Here is a 27,509-nt window from a genome sequence, read left to right as displayed (position 1 = left end):
CTTAAATACTAGTTTTTGTTTTCAATTCTTATTTGAAGTTTGTTAAACTCTGAATTTCAAGTAATTTTTTCGGGCCTGGTACAATTTGATTCCCATGTAATTTGGTTTGTGTTCAAATGTTGTGAGTTTATGTTGGACTGCATGTGTGCCCTTTGTTCCAGTGTTGTAAGTGTGATTTGTAAAAGTTGGTTTAATGTTCTGTGATTTTATAGAGCAAACTGATTCAAAGAAGAAAAGTTAAGGGACTGTGACAAAGCCAAGTTCTTTAAAAACATTTTTGCAGCTGCTCCGAGGCGGCATTCCCAAGATTGCTCTAACTGCCTTGTTCTGCCAAATAAAGAGATCTGCTCAATATTCTTAGCCGTTCTAAAGAATTAAATTATTATTGTTACCTTTGATGCTACCATTTCAGTGCTTGTAACTTATGTGATGTTGGGCTTTTCCATTTAACTAGTATGATATCGAATCCACCCAAACTTCCTTGTTTGAAGGCTCAAGGCTGATGTTGTATAGCCCCCCCCCCCACTGCCATTGATTAATCATTCAGACAAAATAAATTCCCTCTGAAACAAAATTGTTTATTATGGCTGAAAAAAAGTTCAACATAAATTAATAAGGGGGCTGTTCCTTCAATCACAGTGGCGGATCCAGCTTTAGATTGAAGGGGAGGTGAGAGATGCCCTCTTGATCCCCACTGTTTAATCAGGATAATTATCTTTGTTGGCAATCCAAAACTGACCTTTCTCTCTTTGATGAACAGTCTAGTCTGAGGGAACAAAATCAAAAAAGCGATTATGATTTGCTGTTACTGTAATTATTGATGGGCAGTCTAGTAGTCTGAGGGAACAAAATAAAAATACCCCTGCGCAGCAAACCTGCTGACTAAGCGAATTTCCATTTGTCTGAATTGATTTTCAATTAAATCTATTTAAACAACATTTATTTTAACGAGTACCTAGGTTGGCTGCTACAATGAAACTTTTAAAGTGGGTTTTTTTTTGTAAAATATTAATAGCTTAGTATAAAATAACTAAATTTGCCAAGTTTGTTCAAAATATATCCATAAACAAGCTAACTACAACATTCTCCATTCAAACAACATGGGAATCTTATATATTAAAAAAATTTGGTTTTTCTTTTCCGAGTTCGTTTGGCTCTTCTACCCGACCGATTTTTATGATTGAGGTCTCAAATTGAAGGTATGCACGCACAGATTAGCCTAGCCATCAAGCATCGGCATATATTTATCTATAATCCCACTCTGCTTATACGTAAACGTAATTTGCTCCCCATGTATTTCTTATGGGAGTTATATTTGGTTTTTCTTTGCCGAGTTCGATTGGCTCTTCTACCCGACCGATTTTCATGATTGAGGTCTCAAATTGAAGGTATGCACGCACAGATTTGCCATCAAGCATCGGCATATATTTATCTATAATCCAACTCTGATTATATGTAAACGAAATTTGCTCCCCATGCATTTCTTATGGGAGTAAAATTTTGTTTCTCTTTTCCAAGTTATTTCACGGACATTATACTTATTTTAACGCTGCGGAGCAACATGGGTCCTCTGTCTTATATAAAAAAAAATTGGTTTTTCTTTTCCGAGTTCAATTGGCTCTTCTACCCGACCGATTTTCATGATTGAGGTCTCAAATTGAAGGTATGCACGCACAGATTTGCCATCATGCATCGGGATATATTTATCTATAGCCCCACTTGGTGTATACTTAAACGAAATTTGCTCCCCATGTATTTCTTATGGGAGTTAAATTTGGTTTTTCTTTGCCGAGTTCGTTTGGCTCTTCTACCCGACCGATTTTCATGATTTAGGTCTAAAATTGAAGTTATGCATGCACAGCTCTACCTGGTTTTTATTTGAAAATGACAATAAACTATTAGAATAATTTTCATTAAGCCATCTCAAGAATTGTTCTTAAATTATTTTATTTAATCTAAAATGAAATAACCATCAAGCAATTTGACACAAATTTAATTTATAAATTAGGGCAAGCCCTAAAGGCTTTGGTCGTATGTGTTGACCTGAATAAATGTGGAAAACAATCCCAGGTCTGAACCCAACTGAATAAGGGCGTAATTTTTGTGAGTAGTCTAGTTTTAAATCAAGAAATTTTCATCTAAAAGGTATAGTTTTTTGTATGTTTAGCTTCTTAAGTAAAGAAGGAAGGAGTCTATTACCATTAGGGGTGCTAGTAGGACCCTTATCATCTATCTTCTCAAGTTAAAAAACAGGGTTTAAGGGGATCCGCCACCTTTAAATAGTAATTTTTTTATTTTTTTCACATTTTAAAAAAATGTTATTTTTTTGTTCTGCATACTTTTCTGAGTATGTGGGTGAAATTTGAAGACAAACTGACAATTTTTTCTTTAAATAATATTAAAAAATAGAAGTTGTTACAAATTGCTATAGAAACGGTACCTATAGCCTACTTTAAAGCCCGTTTTCCGCAAGTTCTGTTTTTCCGTGTTTCTTATTACATATGTTTGAATAACTTTTAAAGTATTATAGATAAACCAATAAACTTTTTACCACTTGTTCCTTGTTATATTACTAGGATAATTGGTCATAAGAAATTGTATAGCTAATAAAATAAAATAATTATGATTTTTTTTTAATTTGTAAAATAAAAATTTTTATTTTACAAATATAATTGCTTGTAACTTTTTTTTCTGAACTGGTATTTTAATTATAATGACCAAAAGTTTCTAGGTATTATAAGGATAAAAATAAATCAATAATCATTACAATTGATCAAAAAATAAAAAAGTTATTCAAAGTTTAGCAATGTACCTAAAAACGCTAGGTGAAAATTAAATTTAAAACCGCAAAAGCTCATTAAATAAAGGTCCTAAATATAATACCTGCATAAAAAATGTCTAACTTACTAAATACAAAAATTGTCATTTAAAGGTGGTATAGATCCCCTTAAAAGTAATCTGCTGTATATCCTTTTGCAGTGTGAGGTAGACCATGCAATGACACTTAAATTTATTTAGGTCAACTTAATGTTTCCTATTAGAAAGAATAACACTTATTTAAATTTTGACAGAGTGATCAAGAATGACAAGAAAAATGAAAAATGGTATTTTTTTAAATAATTTTATTTAAAAAGTTTCTTATATCTAAAATAAATCGATCAATTAAAAAAAATACAAGACCAATTACAATGCTTTGTCAACAAATACAGCTGATGCTTCAGTCACTTCAGATAACCATCAGTCGAGGAGCTATGTTCATGGACATGAGTTCTTGGAACAACAGTTTAGCTGCATATGGTAGTCTCACTTGGGAAATCTGCAAAAATAAATAACATTTTTGTATGTTCTTACTTTATTCGTATATTCATCCATATCATTATACTTTATGTGTGATCAGTATGTAAATTTATTTTTAAGATTGCAAACACAAAGGACTTACAACCATGTCTCGATATTAAGGAAAATAGAAATCAAAATCCTGCTCATCTATCAATCCATAGGCCTAATATAGACACCGTTTTACAGACTTTTTCCTATGAGTCAGTTTGATTTCTATTAATCTTTTTGGTGATGACTTGTAGTGTCACTAGTGTCAGTCAATTATTTATTGAAATTGTATTGAGGCCTGTAAATGTATGCTAGATACAACCATGGATAAAACCTTTGACTTCAGTATCCAATAGTCAATGAACCACAAATCGTGTGACACATATAAGTTGATAAGTTATTTCATATTGGTAATTTTCAGACCTACCAACACTGAAAACCTTATAATAGCATTAAAATAAATGCGAAATGTTTGTTGTTACCTGTGTTTTATTCTTACAGCCCTTGCATTCAAAGGTGTTGTTTCTCAGGTTGGCAATGGCAATCAGGCCGCAGAAGTTGCACACATGGATTCTGTACGGATCTGACACTTCAAACAGACGCTCCCTCAAGAACTGAGCAGCTCCGTGTGCAATCTGACAGTCTCGCTCCATTTCTCCGAACCGGAGACCTCCATCTCTGTTGAAGACAAGTAAAAACTGATTTCAAAGATCTTTTTAGACCATTTGTTGTATTACAAACCCCATTATGTTCCTAATCCTACTGATCCAGTATAGAGCATATCACAACCCAATAGCCAATCATAAGAAATAAAATTTTTTTCTAACCATATTTGTCATTTATTATTTGGGAAAATAATTTTCAAAGGTTGCTTCCAATAAAACATACAGTAATAATGGTAATTTAACAAATTCCTTTCTTAAGCCTAATTCAAATTAACACCAGGCTTTATAAAATATAATTTCTTCTACTTAGCATATTAATAAAAATGCCCTAAGACTAAGTGGTGGTAAATCAAATAAAATAATTTACACATTTTACCATCAGAATAAAAATTACATAATTGTAAAACTTGTTAGTTTCTATAGAATAGAAGACCATTTCTTAGGAATTAACACCAACCAAAATTATATTGATTATCTTTTGAGTAAAAATCAACCACGAATGTAGTGCCTCACCTAGCTCTGCCCTCCATGGGTTGTCGCACCAGGATCTGCACAGGTCCTCGCGCGCGAGAGTGAATCTTGTCGTCCACCATGTGCTTGAGTCTCTGGTAGTACGTCGGCCCAATGAACACCTGCGCATTGATCTTGCGCCCCGTGTGGCCGTTGTACATAACCTCGTTGCCTCTCAGCTGGTAGCCGTACTCCTGCAGCAACGTTGAGATCTTCTGCACGTTCACAGCGTCGTTGAAAGGCGTAGCATCACCGATCTCTCCCTTGTTTGAGGATACCTACACCACAAAGGATACAATATGGCTGTGCAAAAATATAAATTATTTAGACGTTCATCAATACATACATTGGTCAATAGTCCTAAATGATAGCAAAACAAAAAACATCCTTGTAGAAAATGCTTACACGCCTTAGTAGTAAAATTGTAATAAAAAAAAAAAAAAAAAAAACTAATAAGATGTTTTAGGCCTAATAATTAAGTTTGGGGAGGCGAGCTGGTCTAGTGGTTAGAGCACGGCCTTCGGTCCAAGATGTCCCGGGTTCAAATCTCGCCAAATCACCCATGGATTTTATCTAAATGATAATGCCACAACCTCTAGGCCTAGCCTGAAGTAATGTGAAAAACAATCCCGGGCTTGTGCCTAGCGTCCTAAAAAAAAAGTGAAAATAAAGTTTGATTGAAGATTGTTTGTGATTTTATGTCACAGCTAATAGATTGTAGTTCTATATAAAATATTGATCCAATGATCTTGGGCCTACAACCTATGAAAAATACTCATTTTTGACCAGGAATACTTTATATCCCCATAGTTTTTATTACTTAGGATGTAAAAAGAATATACATAGGTCAGCAAACTTTTCACACTTGGATTATTTATGTTGTGCTTAGTAGTCAAGGCTTTTATTTACCTTTCCCTGAAGACACTCAATTAAATGGCCAATTGTCATTCGAGAAGGGATAGCGTGGGGGTTGATAATGATGTCTGGAGTAATGCCTTCACAGGTAAAAGGCATGTCCTGTAACAATGAAAGCACATCATCAAAATAAATTAAGCTTATTATACAGTTAGTTTAAAGTCCATATTTTATAAACTCTCTTAAAACAAAACATGGATTGGAATGACATTTTAAGGAGCCTTATAATCGAGTACCACGGAGAGTACACCTACAAATAACGTTAAAAACTCCAAACATCAATGAGGCTTGTGAAAGGGCAGGCCTGTTGGTTGCCATTTAAAAACATATCTCAATGTTTTAAGCTCAAACTTAGCAAAAAGGAAAAAAATCATCTTCTCATAAACTTATCACCACACAGGGCCGTCCGAAGGGGGGGGGGCAACCTATTTGTATTAAAATACATGATTTGAATATTCGAATGTGACTATTACGGGGGGGGGGGGGGGAGGGGGCGCCACGACCACGTTTGCTCCGGGCGCCGCCAACCCTAGGTACGGCCCTGTCACCACAGCTTGTTAAGTCCAGAAATAATTACCTCTTGACGATACTGGATACCACAGGTTCCTTTCTGTCCGTGTCTTGATGCAAACTTGTCCCCGATTTGAGGGATGCGCACCGACCTCACTCTGATCTTACAGAACTTGTAGCCCTCAGAGTTGAGAGTCAGCATCACTTGGTCGACAATACCTGTCTCACTGTTACGCAGGAACGTGCTGGCGTCTCTCTTGGTGAAGCGTTTTGTAGTTCCTTCCAACTGAAACACATGATCTTAACTGAGAATCAATGATAAGGTTAAAGGATTGTTGAGTATATAATATGTTCTTCTGTTTATTGATTTATAACATTGTCACTTAACATGATTTGTGCCATACAAATAAGTGAAATAACCATACGAATTTGAATCAAGATTGTATTTTCTTTGAGCACAACACAATGTAAAAATAATTTTTTCCAAACCAATATAAAAAGCTTACAACAATTAAATATTAAAGGCCGTGCAGTCACTTACTGTGTAAAAACCTATTTTTATCTATATTTCTGATTTTGTTTTAAACCCGTTAAACATATTACAGTAGACTCCCTCTTATTCGGACTCCTCGGGACAGAGGCCAGTCCGGATAACGGCTTTTCCGGTTAAACCAACGTCCCCAAAAACTCGTTAAAACGGACAGTTTACGTGATCACTGGTCTCAAATCTTTCCCACGAGACCAGTCGTTTGAGTACCATCCACTTCCTGCGGATCTAGTCCAGTTAAACCAATGTGCTGATAAAAATTCTCCAGTTAAAGAAATGTCATTTCCGCCGAGTGTTGTCCGGTTAAACCGATGTCCGGTTAAAAGGTGTCCGGATAAGGGGGAGAGTCTACTGTATAGTGTTCCAAGCTCTTCTGGGAAAATTATAAAAAAACATTAAATATCTTTAGTTTAATTCAGACAAATATATGGTTATCCAAAAGGTATTTGGTGTACAACAATTATAACTAAAAAAGAAACAGAAAGCTATTTGGCTAGTTAGGAATTATTAAGAAGGAATAGAGAACTAGGAACTATAGAACTAACTACGAACTTAACTAAGAAAAATACAGTCCAGGGTTATATACACAATAAAAGAACACAAAGACATACAGATTAATATTTTGTCTTGATGAATTTTTTTTATTTAAAATCTACTTTCTGAAGAAGTCTTACAAAAGGATGAAATATCAGTATGTTTTGTCTTCTTTTATCGTCTACTAGTCCCTGTCCCTGGAATCTAATTTTCTTAAAGTATGGAGAAAATTAACTTCTATTACTTCTATAACTTTATATTATTTCTTAACTCTATTACTTAAAAAAAAAATGCTAACGTATAACACTTGTAAGGCCATGTACCTCATCCTCGTTGTCTGGAAGTGTCATCGTCTTGCCGATGACCACGTCATCTCCAGACACACGCAGTCCAGGAGCAATGATGCCATCATCATCTAGCTTGTCATAGATAGCATTACGCATGCCCTGCAAGTCAAATCAATATTAGCGTAACTATACACACCGTACAAATACTGACACAATCAATCATCATCAGGTCCTCATACTGAGTTTATATACAAACAAAAGATATAATTATGCTAAGAGTAAATTTCTCGGCACCAAAGTATAATTCAAGAAGAGAAAGTGGTTACCGTAATTGAAGATATTGTACTGTACAGTAGAACTCCATCTATCCGAACTCCAATTAACCGAATTACCGATTATCCGAATCGCTTATTTCAACAATTTTAAAAACGTAAAGCTACAGCAATAATAAGTTTTGCAAAATATCAAAGAATTGTTATTATTTAGCCAGTGTGTAATTTTGGACTTTGATGGAACACAATTAACTTGAGAACATACTGAAAAATGTTCTGATTTCATTTATAATTATAATTAAAAGTGCATTTAGTACCAAACGTGAGGATTTTTTTGGAAATTCCTGGAACTCCTATAAAACTCCGACTATCCGAATTTTTAATTATCCGAATGGGGTCTGGTCCCAATTGATTCGGATAGTCGGAGTTCTAAAGTATAAGGATAGATTAAAATTAGGGATGAACGAAAAGTATAAAACAATTAAAGAAACATGTAAAAAAAAAAAAAAAAAAATTAAAGAAACATGTAAATTAAATAAGAACGCCTCCTCAAAGGAAATGCAACAACAAAGTGCTCCTGTATTGCAAGTATTTCATTGACTTTTTGCAGGAGTTTTTAATGTTCTTGATCTCTTCTCAAAAAAATCTTGATAAAAATAAAATCTCGTCATGTAGAACAAGATTTAAATTTCCCGAAAATTTCTCGAAATATTGAGACCCGTCCATCTCTAATTAAAATTCAATAACTCATAAAGAGTTTGAGAATTCAATATCTCATAAAGAGTTTGAGAATTCAATAACTCATAAAGAGTTTGAGATTTCAATGGAAAAATATAAAACAAAATTAATACTACATACCTGGCATGTTTGTCTTGTAGGTTTCTCAAACTGTTCTTCTTGATCTCCAATTCGTTTAGATTCCGCATCTTTGTATGATCGGAAAAAGACAGACCTGCACACAATAAAAAATTGTCTTTTCATAGGGTACCTAGCTAAAACTTTTTAAAATTATCTTATCCTGTTCATTAGTTGAGAGACATTCCTATATAGACATACCTGCTTCAATAAACAAGTAACAACAATAAGTAACAAGGTAACAAGTAACAATAATCAGATTAACCACATTGCGGCTTCACCGGGACACATTCCAGGGTAAATAAGTAAAATTAAATGGAGAGGGACGGTGTTTTTAAAACTGTAAATCAATGTTTTTGACACTGCAGTGTCTTTTTCTTGGAAGGAATGGCAGTAGGATGTAAACTCCATAAATCACCGTCACCAGGCTGGCCTAGGCTCACTCAAGGCCATAGAACCTCCCCACTTACTGCGATTGCAATACAATGCTCAAAGTGCAGACAAAATTGTGTTAAGAAACATAAAAGTAGTGTCAAACAGAGATATTTCATGGTTCTAAAACAGAAAACTGTAGATATTACTTTCAAAGAAATTAATTCATGGTAATTTGTGTCTTGTAAATTTTTTCTTTGATCTTAAGGACTGTAGATCTTCTTTGTATTTACAAGTGTCATTGTGTTGAAATAAGTTTGTTATTCATTGTGATTCCTATCAAATACAACATTCAATTTTGTTTTAATGCAATAAAAATGTGTTAGTTACCATAATTTAATACTGTCTTGTATTTTAATACAGGCCTTGTCCAGACTCCCGCTAGTCCGGATCGGCAATCGTGATTTTTTTTAGCGGCACAGTACAGTAGAAGTCCGATTATCCAAGCTAAATAGGACCGAGACAACCTCGGATAATCAAAAACTCGGATAACACGGCGTTACAAATTTATTACCAGTGGAACTGCATTTGCCTTTCTATCAATACTGTCTAGTGTCTATCAATACTGTGGACCTGGAACTAAATTGAAAAAACGGCTATATATACAGTACTGTATTTGCTAAACTCTCGATAGTCCGGATTTTTCGTAGTCCGGACCAGACGTCCGCCACATTAGTCCGGATGAGCAAGAGTCTACTGTATTCTTAATAGTATTTTGCGGACCTTGATTTTACATAACCGGGAAGCCTGAGCCCTACTTTATTTCGGTTAATCGGCAGTTGAGTATACAATTATATAATTTTCATATATAAAAAGAGTCAAGTTTTCTTTTAAAATCAGTTTTAAGCTATGGTGAAATAGGGATTCAACAAAACATGCTGAACTACAAAGAACATTACTAATACAGACCTAAAGAAGCCTCTCTCAACGGCAGATGCATTCAAGATGACACTGTCCTCCTGGTTGTAGCCCGTGTAGCAGAGAATGGCCACCACAGAGTTGATGCCTGCAGGGAGCTCTCGGAACCTCAGATACTCCATGGACCTGGTGGTGACTAGTGGCTTGTGAGGGTAGTACAGCACGTGAGCCAGGGTGTCCATCCGCACGTGATAGTTGGTGATGTACACTCCCATGGCTTGTTTACCCATAGCGCTCTGCAACACATAACATTGTGTCTAAGAGACAGTTCTTGAAATTGAAATATGAAGTGTTTTGACAACAAAAATGTGATTTGCTCAGTATAAATGATATAAAAAAAATTAAAGAAATAGATAAAATAAATGCATACATAAACGATACACGATTGAGATAATGTTAAATTTATAGGGTCTTTTGATCAGAGAAGTTTTTTTAGAGATTACATAAGCATTTACACAAGAAAACACTACGACGATAAGTGTTAAGCACTTCTAAATTCATCTTAAATCCACACTACAACAAAATGGCACTATAATCCGGTTTTCTCTGTGAAATTTCAAAACTCACACATAACTCCCAACTTTTTCCCAACACAAACATTTTTCCCCCCGTCTATGGCCACCCTGATTGTGTACAAAATCGAACCCTGGTCTAACATATGTTTACCTGGTAGGTGTTCCTAGGGGATTGGTTGTGGTCAGGGAAGGGGATGATGGAGGCGCAAACTCCCAGTATCATCGCAGGGTGGATCTCACAGTGAGTGTAGGATGTACAGTAGGCGTACTCCTTCTCCTGCTGTAGGTCCTGTGGTGTCATGGCTATCATGGTGGTCTCCTCCTCCAGAGTATCAATGTACTCCACCACACCACTGGACACCAGCACTTGCCACCTGACCAAGACAACAATCAGAATTAAAAACAAATATGGTAGTGTAAATAAAGAGTTTCACAAGTTATTAAAGACGGAATAATTTAGACCTCACATAAAGAGAGAGGAAAATGTCATACACCAATGTTGCAAATATTGAGTTCGTAATAATATTATCAAGTGATGAATAAATTATAGGTTTTAAAATTGACATAAACAATGAATTTACATCAGAAGGGAAATATTTTTGGTCACACCTAATTATATTTTTAAGACTGGAAAGTCGTCCTTGCAATACATGTGTAGCCTACGCTGCAATGAGGCGGATCACCACATAGGCTACTGATATCACTTGTGAATAGAATTGTGCCATCTGCAGCTCTGTTGTAGTGTACGCGAAACTACCCTTACTTAAAAAAAACAAAACACCCCAAGTAGCATAATATCAGTGTCATAATAAATGACCTTCAAACAAAGAATTTCATGCTTTCTTAACAAATTTCAGTAAAGGGGAATTTTCATATAATAAATCTATCTAGGAATGATAAACAGTTGAACTCACCCATAATTGTTGTAGTCCCGCTCCTTGAGGTTGTCTATGTGACGTTTCTTCAGCAGCAACTGTCCGTTCTCCACAATGAGCAGTGGTCGACAGATGCGCCCAGCGTCTGTGTATATCCTGATCTCCCTGTCACGGATGTCTCGGATGATGGACACCTCACTGACAATGATGTCCATCTGTCGCCTCAGCTTGCGTAAGGTTCCCATCAGCTGTTCAGGGTCTCTGTGTATTCCCACCTGAGTGCATTCAGAGTAATCATGTTAGCCATCACAAATTGAGCTAAAAATCCTTGTCTTTGAAACAAGGGAATATCTAAGGAATAGTAATGCGTGTGTGAATGAGAAAGACCTCTTCCAGCATTTTAAATGTTGAGAACGTGATGATATCTAAGTCAGTTTTTATTTTTTTAATTGGTCAAGTGATTGGAGAAGTGGCAGCAGTGGAAGAGGCGGAATATAGAGAAAGATGAGAGAAGTTGTTGGTGCAGCCAAATCTTGCCTTGGGCATATAAATGGCCATGGGAGTGAGTGAGTGAGTAAGTATTAATTTTTTAAGTGGTATCCACCAAAATAACTCCTCACAATTCCTATATGATCCCACTACAAATTTATAAGCTTAATATAAACATAAATAACATGATTAAACTCATATGAACTATAATAAAAAATTAGCTTGAGTAGAAGATGAAAAGTAGAACTGGTGGAGGATAAGTGGAGGACAATTTACTCGGCAATCACAGTAACACTGACGACTTTCAAGATCCTAAAAAAATCAGCTTTACAATATACAAAATTTAAGTACTCCCAATGCATTGTTTGTGATTTTGTCCTTTTTTTCTACAACAAAAATTTGCTGTTCGTCTGGAGTGCATGGCAGTTGTACAGAATTTGAAGATAAATTAAGGCATGATATCTAAACTAGTAAACAGTGTGCAACATTTATGTAAAACACACAGTACCTACCCAACATCCATTTACAAATATTTTGGTAGCATCAGCTATGGCGGAAGGCGCGATCTCCTCCAAGTTCTCCATGCTCCACTCTTCCAAGAACTCCAGGATGGGTGATGGCTGGGAGCCGACGGATATGTAAGCCATCAGTGCCAAGTTCTTGACCAGACCTACAGCAGCACCTTCTGGAGTCTCAGCAGGACAGATCATGCCTACAAACAGAAGCACAACACGGTTAGTAATTAGTAGGCTATGCAAAATTCACCATTCAATTAGTTTGGCTTTTAATATATTTTACTTCAATTTTTTATTCTGCTTTATAGTCTATGGGATTAAATCCAGTACAGTTGACTCACAATTTCGCTCTCAGACATTTAAGAGGTTGTGAGGGTCGGACATCTTAATTAACATCAAAACATCTTTGAATTAAATAAATTGTTAATATTGCACTACAGATTAAGAAAATGCTTGTTTATGTTTGGTTCTGATATCTTTGACTAGTCAGTGGCTCCATCAAATTGGCTAAAATCAACTAATTAATTTTTTTATTGAGTAGAAAACAATCAAATTCCATACTGTACAGAGGCTAGATGGCTACTCATTTGGGTTACTGAACGTTTCAAACTATTGAATCACAGATTGTCGAGTGCCAACTGTGAGTTAAAACTTATGTCAAGCTAAACAAAATTGGTATGCATCTCAACAACACAATAGTCAATCTATAAACCCACTCACCCCACAGAGTATTATGCAGCTGGCGAGGCTTGGCCAGTTTACCATCTCGACCAATGGGAGAGTTTACACGACGCAAGTGAGACAAGGTAGAGGCGAAAGTCAATCGATTCAACACCTGTACAATAGAAAATGTTACTACTACTACTGCTTAAAAATAAATAATTTCCCAACCAAGTTGAGGGTTGCTACACAACAGTGACGGTTCTAGGACTTTGCCAAGTGGGGGGGCTTCCCTGGGGATGTTTGTTCCACACCCCCAAGAAAAAATTTATTTAGCTGCTTGGTGGATTTCAAAAGCCATTTTTAATGTCTAGAAATGTGTCCAAAAACCTCCGTTACGTTCCAAAGACGAAATGTAAGTTTACATTTATTTTTCCTGGGCCCAATGGGGAAGGGAGGTTTAGCCCCTATAGCCTCCCTCTTGGAATTGACACTGTTATACAATAGTGCTACACAACACAATTTCACACTTAAGCATTGCATAGTAAGTTAAGACAGCATCTATATACAAAGTGTAATCTATGTTAAATATATGAGAGTTGAATGTACCTGAGACACCCCAGCTCGGGCCTGATGAGCCTTCTTCTGATCTCCCCAGTTACCTGTGGCCAGGGAATACCTCAAACCATCTGTAATTATCTTTGTCTTGATAGCGAGTTCCAAGTTGAAGTCTTTTCCTCTGTCAATAAACTTTTGAGCATACATCCGCACTTCTTTCATTAAATTCTTGAACAGCCTGAAATTTTTTTAAAGACTTAATGTGAATATAGTAAAAAATGTCCTTATATCCTACCCCCGAATTTGAGCCTGGTAAATAAATTGTTCCAAATTGTTTTTAGTTGGTCTGCAAGTAACCTGATTTGATTTACCATTCATCCAAACCACTTTAAAGATAATAATTAACTAATTGATAAAACAGGCCCTGTTAATATTTTACGATAGGCTATGTTAATTTTTCATATTATCTCTAATGTTATAAACAAAAATTGGTAAATGTGCGGAATCATAAAAAAAATTAAATATGAAATCAATGGTATTAAAGTTTATGACTGAAATTACCATTTTCCATGGTCAACTTTGGCTGGATATGTATAATCAAATTCTAGTTATTTTTCCCAATTACTTTGGCACTAAAAAGAACAAATTATACATTTAACATCTTGAATATTGAGAAACAAGGGCCAGATACATAGGAATCACAAATAAAAATAGTGTTAGTAATCTTTGATACATTTTCAACACTTGAACGTTCATTAATGGTTTGATGTGGGTATGGTACAGTATCATTAAAAAAAATTAAAACAGAGTGATTTTTCAACAAAAATAAATTTACTGTTACGTAATTTAGCTTAAAGAAGTATATATGGAAATAATTAAGAAGAAAAAAACTTTAATGTTATTTACCCTCTGAACAGGAATGCAAGAAGAGGTCCAGCTAAGTCTAGACGTTTGTTGCCGTAGTGATCTCTGTCATCGAGCTCTCTGCGACCAAGGGCTGCTAACAAGAGTCTGTGTACCATGTACCTGGACACAGCATGTAACAACATGTCACCATGAAACATTTATGCTTATACTAAACTAACAGTAAACAACATAACTAGGAATAGCAAGGCCTAGTACTGGGAGAGAAAAATTGCCCATTAAATGATTTCCCTTCATAAGTTACGATACATGGAATTACTTTCGGTGTAAACAGGTTTGTTTACCCTAATGTAAAACATATTTCTTTGTCTATATCAAGCTATACATGCGCTCAGTGCAAGCGTCTTGGGCTGAAAAGGTAGACTTTCTGAGTTCAAGGCCAGAAATAATTCATTCCCCACACAAACATTAAATTAAGCTCAGAGTATAGGCTGGGATGACATTTGTTTTAGCAAAAATGCTACAAAAAAAAAAAAAACTGTAGCAAAAATATTATTCTTTAAGCATTTGAAAATAATGTCCAGTAATATTACATGTTTGTACATTACATCTTCAATTTTATTTGTAGCAAATTAAATATACTGTAGCTTGCAAAAACGATATAGCATTTTTAAGTTGTGTACGTATAGCAAAATCAGGGTGTCTACAAGGCCAACCAGAAAAAAATTCATGAGTAATTCCAGGTAGTTCAGGCGTACTTTTCATACTAAACTTTCCAAAGCGTTTTTGTGCCAACTGCAATGCTGTTTAAGCGCTGACACAGTTGGCTATTTTGGTTATCGGAAAAAGCATTCTAAGTTAAAGAAACAAAATTTATGATTACTGTACTATTTATTGCCAGACACAAGTATGCAATTTTTATATTAAGCCTACTAATTAAATAATCAGAAAATAAAAAAAAAAAACTAATCCTTAAACTTGCAATTTATCAATTAATAACTTTTAAAAAATAGTGATATATTGATACCAAAATTTTTTCGAATCTCCTGACCAATATTGACACCTGAAAAATAGATTCTTAATACTGATAATTTTAATTTTACCAAATCTTCTGTAAGGATTACTACACCAACCCCTGGCTTTCACGGAAATGCCATCGTTGTATCCCGTTGTCACGGAAACATCATTTTTATGTGCGATCGGGTAAAATTGAAAATTACTGGTAAAATATGAAATTCACGCATAATTCCCAGTTTAAAAAAATCACGCATGTAGCCTAATACCCTGTGGACACCCTGAAAATGCTAAAAATGCTAACGCAGCTTAAGCCTGATTAAGCTGAACCCCGGGCTGAGTTTGTGGTTTGCCTAAATAGTAGGCCCGCACTATCTGTAATGATAGTTTTTACTTTCCCTGCTCTATTTAATCAGTAGGTCTATATGGAAAAAGTATTGTTTTCCTAAAAAATTTTTGAGTTAAGTCCCCTTGAACACAAAAAAGTGTTTTTTTTTTTTAGGCCTATGCTGAATGATAAAATTACAGCATTAGTTGGAATTGATATAGCCTAAACTAATTGACAATTTAAGGACTCACCCTAAAAAGTAAGCTTTTTTCGTTTCACAAAAGTCAGACACTCCGACATGGGGAAGCATTTCTTTCTGCAAAATTTCCCTAGCATACTTTATACGTTTTTCTTTGGTCACACCGGGTCTTGCGCCTCTTGCTCCAATGAAGTTCAATGCAACGTTCTGTTCTTGGATGACAAAGGCTTCATCTAAAGAGGGCTTTACCTGCAAAAGATAATTGAAGAGTCGATAATTCTTTGGATTTTAGAATAAAAGACTTAACAAACCCATGCTTAGTCACAAGAAGAACTCATCACAAAATATTGCGGAGAGGGGGAGCCAGCTGGAAAACGCACTGGCAATTTAGTAGTTCGTTGTATCTCATCTGCAAGAGCAAGTGTTGAACATCCATATAGTAGCACAAATGTTGGCCGCCGGTGACATGATAGTTCAGCTGGCTAAGCGGTTGCACTAAGGAGTATAGCACTGAGGGTATTATACATGCGCGAGTTTGGTTCTCATACATGTGCAATTCTTACTAATGTGGCTTAAGCCAATGGGAGGGCGAACTTAAAAATGGTGGTTAGCCTGGGTATTTTTACACTAGTTTTGAGTAGGACACAATTTTTTTGGTTAACCATTATTATAGTGTTAAAATTCAGATAGCCTACCTTAAAAACATAAAACGAAATAAAAAACCTATGTAAATTACATTGACAAAGGAAATTCTAGTTTCAATGGGTTAAAGCTGACCAGTTTTAACTCTCACCATTTCCATCATCTCAGGGTCATCAAAGTCGTAGATGATGTGTTCCAGAATATCCCTGTCAGCCACAAATCCCAGGGCTCTGAACACAATCATGATGGGGATCTCCTGTTTGATGTAGGGCAGGATTGCTATGATACGCTGACCAATGGCTGACTTTTTAATGCTCTGAAATTGTAAAAATAAATTAGCACCTAGTTACATAAGCAATTCAACAAACCACAAGTCATTATCGAGTATTCTAACTTCTAACCCTAACAGAGTTGGGTATCTGAAATTAACACAAACCATTATGCATTTAGCATTTGACTTTTAATAGTGGCTGGCAATTCAGTGGTTTAGTTTAGTCAAGCATTAAACTTAATTAGAGAAAAGTTTAAGTCATCAAAATATAATTTGAAAAAAATTAGCCTATAGCCAACAACAGACTTTAATTTGGTGGAAAATTTGTTTCAAGATCTTTCTCTCTATAGAATGTTTGTGGAAATTTTAAAACTAGGCCTATTTAAAGTAAGAAATACCAAACAGATACAAAAATATGTATAATTATTGTTACTTTTGTGCCCTAGTGTCTTAACTAACACCATTGTCAAATGGGTTTGGGAATAAGAGGGATTTTGGAGGAAGGAGAAATTAGAAGTCTCGGTGGGTTATTTATAGGTTGAGCACAAGGGTTTTCAGAAATTCAAATACTGGTTATTGGGTTTTCTCTATGCGCTAGATATTTGAAAATAAAACACTGTAAATCGCTAGCAGTAGGCTTTTATGGTAAAAACACCACATGTTCTGTTACCTGTCCTCCCCTGGCCATCATGTTAACCCAGAGAGTGGACGTTGGTCTGGAGGAGTGTTCTAGGCATGACCGGATCTCAGCTTTGTATGCAAACTTGCCGTCTTTCATACTGAACACATACACTGTGTTTGTAGCCATCTTCTCCTGGGCTATCAATACCTGCCAATCAATAAACACATTTATATTTTAAAGTAATAAAAACGTTAAAGCTCAAATTAATTTTAAGTAAGTTTTGATAATCAAAAACAATGTATTTTGCAGGATGTCTAAATTATTTTGTTGAAATTATTGTAGGCCTAAGCTTTACCTTTTCTGATCCGTTTATGATGAAGTAGCCACCTGGATCTAATGGGCATTCATTCAACTCTGTCAAATCTCGATCTGTTAGACCATTCAGTAAACAGTATGTTGATCTAAGCATTATAGGTATTTTGCCTGAAAAATAATAACAAGGTATATATTAATTATTTCACAATTTGAGAAGACAATTTCAGAGTTAATTATCTAGGGTCCATTCTTAAAGCCTAATATTTAATGCAGAAAGTGACAGTGCCATAATGACTTCATGTAGGCTATAGATATAAACTTTGTATTTAATCTGACAAAATAGGTCTCATATATGAAACCAAAAATTATTCCAATGTAGGCCTACTATAGTCCTCGCCCCACCCTAAGTTGAGGCAGCCCAAGGCCGCAACGCGTATATCTAGTGCGGCCTTTGGCTGCCTCAACTTAGGGTCGCAAGGACTATAGATAGGTAGTAGCTTGATAAAAAACAACCTAAAAATTCAATAAAATAAATAAATAAAAGCCTAGATTACAGAATAGGATAATATCCAGATTATTTCAAGATTATCAGAGAAATAAATAAGTTAAGGTGTTAAACTTTTTATTCCTAAAACAAAAGGCTAGGCCTACACAAACACTTAGTTCATTTATAAAATTTCTTCAGCCATACTGTTCACTGCTTTAAGGTAGGCCTATGCATTGGTTCCAAGACATCTACGTATCCTAATTTATTTGCCAAACAAAATTGAAAGATTCAAAGAACTGTGTGTTTACGGAAACTTTTATTTATACTAACCAATAAAAGACTTTTGATGTTGTGTCTCAATAGGATCTTCTCCTTCTTTCACAATTGTTTTTGTAATGTCAACGTAAAGAGGTGCTGAATAGGTGAGATTGCGGAGTCGAGCTTCATTAGGCATCATAGGTGAAGGCGAACCATCTTTTTCCCAGTGAGTTGGTTTTGAAAGATAAATTTGTTCAAACTTCAATAAGTATCGAGGCTAAAACAATAAAAAATTAAATTAGTTCAGTTGAAAGTAGGCCAATTGTAGAAAATTAAAAACCAGGGAATAAAAGGCTTAGCCTACTGCACAAATACTTCTTGTACACCAAAAGGTTAAAAATACCACATCTCTAGCATGATAAAGAAATTTGAAAATAACTGTTCAGGCCGGGCGGATGCTGAGATGCACGTAACACAACGCAAGGCAGACAAGATTTGCGTTGCAAGCCATGCAGCACACGAATGTTTGGTCAGCGCATGTTGGGGCGCAGCACACACACTACTCAGTCGCCAAGATTGACAATACAGTAAGTAGTAGCAACTCTTTTGAATCAGATATGGGAATTGTTGTTTACCCTATTTTAGTGACATTCAGGTTCAACCTAATGTTTTAGTGAAATGTTAGCAACTAATAGTGAAATAATAAACATGATAAATTTAGCCTAATCAAAATATCTCCATTAACCAGCCAACTACAACAGTTTAGATTATCTCTGTAAGAATATTAGGCCATGAGAGTCTTAGTTTTTTTTCCCTCGTAGATATTATTCAGCTTAATTTACTAGGCCTATATAGCCTCGGTATACTTAACTGGCTGGGTTTTAAGCTCTAAAAATGGCTTTAGAAAAAATTACGAAATGCTGTTCAACGATAGGAAATCAGTTTTTTTTTCAATTAATTAAAGCTTCATTCCTATAGTCTGACCATGCCATTTTGCATCTTCGTGGCTAATATCATACAGCAAAGATAGTATATTCGCTGACCCACTTAATCAGATATTAATTTGTTGTCGTCTTGCACACCGTAGCAATGTCAAAAATCTTTGTCTGTGTTACAAACTGTGACATGCGGAGCCATGCAGCAAGTTGCAGACAAATCCACGTGTGCGTCTCAGCTAACATGAATGCATTTCAAGGAAACATGGTGGCACAGTTTTCTGCCGTATGCTGCATTGCGCCGCATGCAACTCAATATTTGCACTTGTCATATTGTAATTATCAGAAGATAGTAGCTACGACAACTTTTAACAAAGCGGCTCACTAAAGCCCATCTTGTTAGAAACACACTTTGTACCGTTTAAGGCCATAGGCTATCTTTGTTTTTATAACTTAAACTATAGTCCTCAACGGATAGTATACACTTACAGGTGTTTCAATTTCACCAGTTGTGTGTTGTGCCTCCGCTTGCAAGTCTATTTGGGGAGAATCTTCAACGATTCTTTGTACAGACATCTGAATAAACTCGTCAAACGAGTCCAACTGCTGTCGTACAAGACCTTTCTCATCAAAATATGCATTAATAACAATCCAACAGGCTTCCTGCCACAGTTCACTAGAGATCTCTTCTGCTTCTTCATCTTCATATTGGTCTGAAATCACAGGAGTTTATTACTTAAGGTGTGGGACACAGTGGCAGCTGGTGGGTTAAAGTAGGTAGTGGGAGAATGCTGGCGTATAAAAGCTTTTTAGGGAGGTTAACTTACTGCTACCAGGGGTTGGTCTTGGTAAAAAAAGTAAAATATTGAGTTAATTAAAAATTGGTTTGAATAGGCTACTTAAAAAAAAATCTTATTCATAATTGTCTCTTTATCCATAGTTAATTGTACCACTATCACACTCTGCAAAAATATTTTAAACAGCATTATTAATTATTAGCATCACTGACCAACACTTATAAAATAAAAATTAACACCTTAAATACCGGAGACATGATTAACATAACCTCTACAAATCACTACATACTGTACGGTATTTACTTATTTGACCAATTAGTGATCAGGGCTCAACGCTCGTTGTGGCAATAGTTATAGAACTACAGAAGTGATTGGTCAATTTTCCCATGCGGTTTATATGGGAGTTTGGACTCATGTCTACTTAGTCCCCATGTATACCTGTTGCAAAAACATGTTGTGTCCATTATCACACGTTCTAAAAAAAATTAACCCTGCTGACGTTTATGTAGGCCTACATTCAAAAGAAGGAATAAGTTACAAATCATATGAAATTGAAAAATCTGTATTGCTCAACATGCATTTTACATTTAAGATGTGACAGTATCATTCACAATAGTAACTGGAACACAATTCTGAAAACATGATTTTTTTCAAATACAGTAGACTTCCTCTTATCCGGACACCTTTTAACCGGACTACACTCGACGGAAATGACATCTCTTTAACCGGACAATTTTTATCAGCACATTGGTTTAACCGGACTAGATTGGCAGGAAGTGGACGGTACTGTAACGACTGTTCTCGTGGGAAAGATTTGAGACCAGTGATCACATGTCTAAATACAATGCTCTCCTAAATTTAAGTCGAATATCACCATAAACGGTCCATTTTAATGAGTTTTTGGGGACGTCGGCTTAACCGGAAAAACCGTTATCCGGACTGGCCTCGGTCCCGAGGAGTCCGGATAAGAGGGAGTCTTCTGTAAATGCTTCTAGGCCCAAGCCAATGCCTAGCAGAAATTATTATAGTTATTTATACCGGTAGTTATATTCTTAAACTGAAGGCCTATCTGTTTACAAAACATCAAAATAGCATAGGCCTAAGTTATAATGAAACATAATAACTCAGTAGGCCTAGTAGGCTTGAGGCCTATTTGGCCCCAGGTAAGATACGAGCACTGAGTGGCGCCGCTCTGACATCGGGTCTCATTTAATTGCTTGTACATTTGTTGAGGGTGGCAACGATACGTCTGAGTGGCGAGCGGCGGTAAGCAACGCCTGCTCATGGTTCCAAGTCCAAACCGATTTTTCGAAAAAATGCCGCTCAGGTGAGTCATGCATCATTTGAGCCGAAAATGTCAGAGGAACAGCACCAAACATGTGATTCTTGAGCCAAACTCAAGAAGACAAAGGTGATGTTACAGATTCTTTGAATTTGAAGTAGAGTGATTCTCAAATATAGAAGTGTTTTGTTAAGTGAGCTGCAGTCCAGGGAACGTTTGTGGTTTTCTAGCACGGAGGTTCCAAAAAAACTTCAGTCATCAGAAAACTATAAGACGAAGTGGAAGCTAAGTTTTTCTTAAGGAGGGAACCGTCAGATAAAACAATAGTTGCAATACGTCTTGCGGTCAGCACAGTTTGCCATCATCGACTAAACTGACTCCTACAAAGAGGGGAAATTCGATGAGTGTTATAAATATGCCGCTTTAATCGCAGTCACCACCGCTACTTACAAGCCGCTCGACGCTCGTATCGTACCCGAGGCCGTACCAGCTTGCTCCCTGACTTGGTAGGCCTGTTAGCTTTTTAAAACTTACTAAAATTCACTTGTAAATGACGACTATTTGTGTTATTATTGACCTGGCTAAAACAGCATAACGTTTAACTTAGTTCGAAATAAACTTTTAACCCGAACCGTTTGATTATCCATGTTTCAGTAAAAAATGGACCCAACAATAAATAACTTAGGCTGCCTTCGACAAGAGTCAACATAGTTTGCTAAAAGACCCGCAGATAGCAGCACTGCTTGGAATGTAGGCCTAGGTGACACAGCCGCTTTGCTTCACGGCACGCCATGCATTACCGGGGATGCAGCCACAGCAACTGTGTTAAACATTAACAATCGTTATCCAAGTTAATAAGCCCAATTTAGGCTTTAAAAACACTTGCTTTCAGCTGCATGAGTAAAACCTTAATACTTTCGCTACCAATCACCACAAAGCCTATAAGTTATGCGACGCTACGGTCATTGCCATGGACTGAGGTAGGCCTAAACTTATACCGTATTTTAATATTAACTTACACTTCTAGACCGGGTGTCACTTCGATCACAATACATGCAGACCACGGGCTAGTGATTCATCAAAGTAAAAAATAGTTCTGCCAAATAACTTAATTGATGTCACTAAGGCCCCGGCCACACGAGGCGGTTTAACCGCGCGAAGTTAAGGGGCTCGACAACACATTGAATCAAATGAGAGTGGCCACACGAGGCAAAGTTTAGCCGCATGTGCGGTTGAGCCGCGCCATGTCGTCCCCCGACCGCGCGAAGTTAAGCCGCGTTGGGGGGGATGACACACGTAGTCTTATGAGAGTGGCCACACGATACGGTTCGACCGCGCGGCAGCCGCGCTTATTGGAGATATTCTTCGGACACTTCCAGTGCTTTTTTAGTTTGTTTTGTGTGTTTGTTACCGGTTGTGTGGTGTTAAAAAAATGTTTGATGTTATTGTCAGACGTTCCTCAGCACTAATTGAACTTCTCATGAGTGTATCTTCTTTAGCTATATGTGGTTGGCGCAATTCAACTAACTTGTCGAACGATGCAGTAACACTAAACACATACATACGGTAATAACCAAAATAACTCCGAACTATGGTTTCGCATGTGCTCGTAAAAAGAAAGATAAGCTCGAAGATAAGCCGCGCGGCTTAAATTCGCCTCGTGTGGCCGGGGCCTAAGATAGGTAGGCCTATCCACTAGTGATGTAAAATACCCGGGTATTTAAAACTCAGGGTAAATACCCTGGGTATTTACCCGGGTAAATACCCAAAATCCATAAATACCCGGGTATTTTGGGTATTTATGAAATCAATTGAAATTAATTTATATTCACCCCTAAATATGTTATTGTTATCATTACATGAAAAATTAGGATAGTCTATAACACCTTTTACAGTAACTTGAAGCTTTGCTAGTACCTTTTATTTAATGATTTAGCACTTTTTTTAAATAAAACTAAATAAGAATGGGGTTTCATTTTTTTATCAAGACAACCCCTCATCAGAGAAATAATGAACCTAAACCTACTTCTACTGTTATTAAATTATGATGGTTAAAAAATTTTATCGTATAAATGGCTTGGAAAGCTAGAGAGACCTAAGGCAGAATGGCAGAATACTAAAAGTAATTAAAATTTTCTGTGTTACCGCTTAGTTGGAAAAAATAATATATTTGGATAAACCTACTAAAAAAATGTATCTCCTCTTTTTTGGTCTAACTTAATATAGTTTTGAAAGATTTATTGTGCTATAGATTTAAATGTTTTGTATCACAAGTTTATGAAATTAGTTTTTTTTTTTTTTTGATACCATTGATACCAACAAAAGATCTAGAACAAAAATATTATTAAATCCTGCCATCCTACAGATTGAGTTTGAATTATTTTCTTAAGTTGTTTACACGCCTAGGCCACTACTAGGTTAAATTTTTATAATTAACTAGTGTCCCTGTTGCTCGAATTCGAGCAATTGCTGGCAATATTATAGGCGTTATTTTAAAACGAATTTCAACCAAGTCAGCAAATGTATGTAGGTACTGTTAAATTAGCAAACTTATTAACTGTTTATAATTAACATGCTCTTCTTCTCACTTTTGATTTCTGACAACAGCTGGAGTTTCATAACAATTTTTGTTTCCAATGTTAATCTTATGGAGAAATTAAAAACTTTAAAGGGCTTCAGGGCCTCACTCTCTCAGTATTTCCGTAAAAAGAAAGTTTCCTGCACAAGTTCACGTAACTCTCTTTCCAATGACACCAAAAACATGACAATCGGTTCAGTAGTTTCGGAGGAGTAATTGTCACAAAAAATCTGCTTGCGTATTAAATAAGTATAAAAATAGATAATTATTACTTTGCAAATTATTTTTCTTCACTTTCAATAAAATAAATTCATCTATCCATCATAGAAATTAAAAAATCATAACAGGTCAGGACCAGTGCAACCATGCGACCAGGGTATTTATGCCGATTATGCTATATGCTCAGACCTGGGTATTTATGGCGATTGTACCCAGAAGTAAAATGCTAGTAGTGACCATATGAAATTTTAATTAACACATTTTATCATCATTTTACTATCCTTACAGGGTGATAATTGCAAAAAAACATCTCAATCTTCTATAACTTAAATAAAAATTATAAATACCCAGTTTTTGGGTATTTACCCGGGCCTGGGGTAAATTCCCGGGTAAATACCCAATTTATATTTACCTACCCACTGGGTATTTACCCGGCCCACATCACTACTATCCACAGATTAACTTATCTTAAGTGACACACACATGGGAAAGACATCTCAGTAGACCACAGCAATTCTGTAGAATTCAGGGCCTCCAAATAGACTGTTACAAAGAAAATAAGCTTTAACATTGGGACGACAACGAAAATATGCGACGTCAGTCAATTTTAATGTGACCTATGGGGGGATACCGGACATTGCATATGTGCGTCATTGCTCCATGGGGTACAGTTTCTTAACTGGGCTATGCTAATATCGATTGAAACTATCGATTCGATTAGTAGCCTACCGTAACTTAAACCTTCATGCGATTTTTTCACCATCAGCAAGTTTGGTTGGTTAGGTTAGGTTGATAGTTTAATTTTATAATAGATATATTTAAAAATACCAATTATTAATCAATATTTTCAATTCGATAGTTTTAATCGATATTAGCATAGCCCAGTTAAGAAACTGTACCCAACCATGTGAATGAGAAATTTGTAAATAATAACCATAATTTATTAGGCCTACTATTGCAATATCAAACTGGTTAATCCGCCAACGAATACTAAAAAATACCGGTACAGAGTTCTGTAACTTAATAGCTATGTATACTAACTTAATAGCATTACCGGTATGGTTTTGTTTACTTTCGGGCCAAATTCGTAGGCTAATTTGTTTATGTTTATGATCCATACCGGGTATTTTCTCGTATTCGTGAATCCTCACCCTATTTAGTGTTTCATTTCCATGTGAATGACATAGGCCTAGGCCAAAACCCTCCGAGTGTTATTTGTCGCTGCAGCGACTCACAAACACTGTTTACGGCGACGGCTCTATGACTGACAAAATCGGATTGAACTGGATCGAGTTAGGTAAGTTATCATTCTTTTCGTTAGATTCTAAGCTTTCTCCAGAGGTCTGTCTCTAAGCGCTTTATGTTCTCCGAGCCGATCGTAATTGTAGCAGACAGCTGACGTGCGTATTTGTAAACAGCTAGGTTACCCTCGGACCGATGACTGATGTGTTTTATTACGTTTATCATTGTTTTAGTGTTAAAAATCAAAAGTAGGCCTAGTGATATACGTGGTGCATTATAAGAAGATTTAAGTGATTTTGAAGGGCTGGTTGATGATCCTGAAGAAGTAGGTAGTGATATTGATGTAAATTATCAGCCAGATTCCTAGCTATGGTTAGGCTACACATTCTAAGCTAAACGCTATGTACTGAAATCTGTTTTTTGCCCATAACTTATTTATTTGCAAATCTACTTCCTTACCTATATTATTATATATTTGTAATCCTCATAAAATTTAGAACAAAGTGGCTATTTTCAAATATTTATAGGCCTATAATTTATACAATTTTATTGAGCGCAAACTTATTTTTTCTTGAAAATTTTCCAAAATATTTTTTTTTACCTAAAAATTTTTTTTGAAACAAGTGTTCCTTATGTTCTATGTATAATATTGAAGCCCATGATTTTCCAAACCAAATGGTATATAGAACAGTATAATTAACATTGTTTTCAAGCTTCTCAGATCCGTTTTAATAAAACCTTGCAAATGAGCAAAAAATAGGCAGACATTAAGGCCAAAACAAGGGACACTCGGAGGGTTATAGAAGCTATATGCCTAAGCCTAAAACACAATATAATTGGCGAAATAGATACAGATCTATGAAAATGATCAATAATTAATGCTGTGAAATTACCATAAATAGGGTAAGCTACTTTTTATAAGACTGATCAGCCCTTACTTACCTTCGTCCAATTCATACATAATGAAGTTGTGCAATCAACTGATTAGCAGTAGTTAAGATCTATGTTAGTTACTTATTTATAGGCTCATGTCGACTCAGTAAAATACAATAATGGTTTTAATAAATAAAAAGTTCTTGCAAAAGTTAACAACAATAAGGACATTGACAGAACGACTGATTGATGCCGTTTCGTTTTCGTTCCCGTTTTCTTATTCTTATTGAAATCGAGATTAGCTAGTTTTCTTCCTCTTTCTGATTTGCTTCAGTGTCAGCAGGCTGTTTTAGACATGATGGAGTCTTAAATTACGAACCGTTGGTTATCTTAATAAAACTTAATTAATTAGAAAAACCAATCCAAAAAGAGTATTTCAATTTGGCAGTTAGCTTCAGTAAAAAACACGGTATAGTTTGTTCGATACTTCACAACAAAATAAATGACAACTTTAATATTAATGATAGTACAGTTCAAATCCTCACTACTGTACAAAAACACTTTGATAACGCTATGCAAGGCATTGATTATCTTCAAGAAAGAGTCTTGGGTTCAATCATAAACTGTATGTTTAATCCATGGTATGTTTAATCCACCCCAAAAGTTAACTAGCAGTAAGTAATTAAACGTAATTAAAACGGCATAAGGACTTTTTTTTTTAAACATATGTATCCTAAATTTTTTATGATACTGATATACTCTCATAGCAGACATTAGGAATTCCACAGTCATTCATAATAATTTTCTGTGTCTTTCTTGCAAATCTTCGGGGGCGAACGATAAATTTCACCCCAGTACGGTAGTATAAAAGAAATTGCTATGCAATGTTCCGGCAGTGTTGGTAGAGGTGTACACGTGAGTTTATACTTAAAATGGGTGATACAGAGTTAGTAGAAGTTAATCATAAGAAGAGACGTCCTAAAAAAACATTCAGTGAATTGGAGCCATGTAAAAAATAAAAGTTTTAAAGAAAATGTGCAGCTAGAGGCTCTGAAACACCTACAACAGTCCTTGAATACTGTAAACAAAATGCAAAAGAGAAGAAAGATGACCTTAAGAATATGATACCATTTCTGAAGGAAGAATATGTAAACACTTTTACAGAGAGTTAACTGTTTAATTTTTAGACCTAAAACCAA

At 35.7% G+C, this 27,509-nt stretch overlaps 1 protein-coding gene across 1 annotated transcript; it reads right to left on the bottom strand.

Annotated features, from left to right (window-relative positions):
• Positions 1 to 3,107: 3,107 nt before the first annotated feature.
• On the bottom strand, positions 3,108 to 26,541 carry LOC128988687 (DNA-directed RNA polymerase II subunit RPB2). Its single transcript, XM_054410226.1, has 21 exons — positions 26,380 to 26,541; positions 19,809 to 20,032; positions 18,457 to 18,661; positions 17,680 to 17,807; positions 17,373 to 17,531; positions 16,583 to 16,747; positions 15,842 to 16,038; positions 14,291 to 14,410; positions 13,436 to 13,622; positions 12,887 to 13,001; positions 12,164 to 12,363; positions 11,202 to 11,437; positions 10,439 to 10,661; positions 9,764 to 10,008; positions 8,426 to 8,519; positions 7,332 to 7,454; positions 5,995 to 6,213; positions 5,412 to 5,519; positions 4,506 to 4,780; positions 3,810 to 4,005; positions 3,108 to 3,316 (listed from the first exon to the last, which is right to left on the bottom strand). The coding sequence occupies exons 1-21, from the start codon at positions 26,396 to 26,398 to the stop codon at positions 3,227 to 3,229; spliced, it is 3,528 nt and encodes a 1,175-aa protein (XP_054266201.1). The 5' UTR covers positions 26,399 to 26,541; the 3' UTR covers positions 3,108 to 3,226.
• Positions 26,542 to 27,509: the final 968 nt, after the last annotated feature.

This window comes from Macrosteles quadrilineatus, unplaced genomic scaffold (genome assembly GCF_028750875.1).
Source record: "Macrosteles quadrilineatus isolate MER2022 unplaced genomic scaffold, UCM_ALF_1.0 Scaffold_1__1_contigs__length_201487025, whole genome shotgun sequence".
NCBI lineage: Eukaryota > Metazoa > Arthropoda > Insecta > Hemiptera > Cicadellidae > Macrosteles > Macrosteles quadrilineatus.
This window is presented reverse-complemented; position numbering and strand designations above follow the sequence as displayed.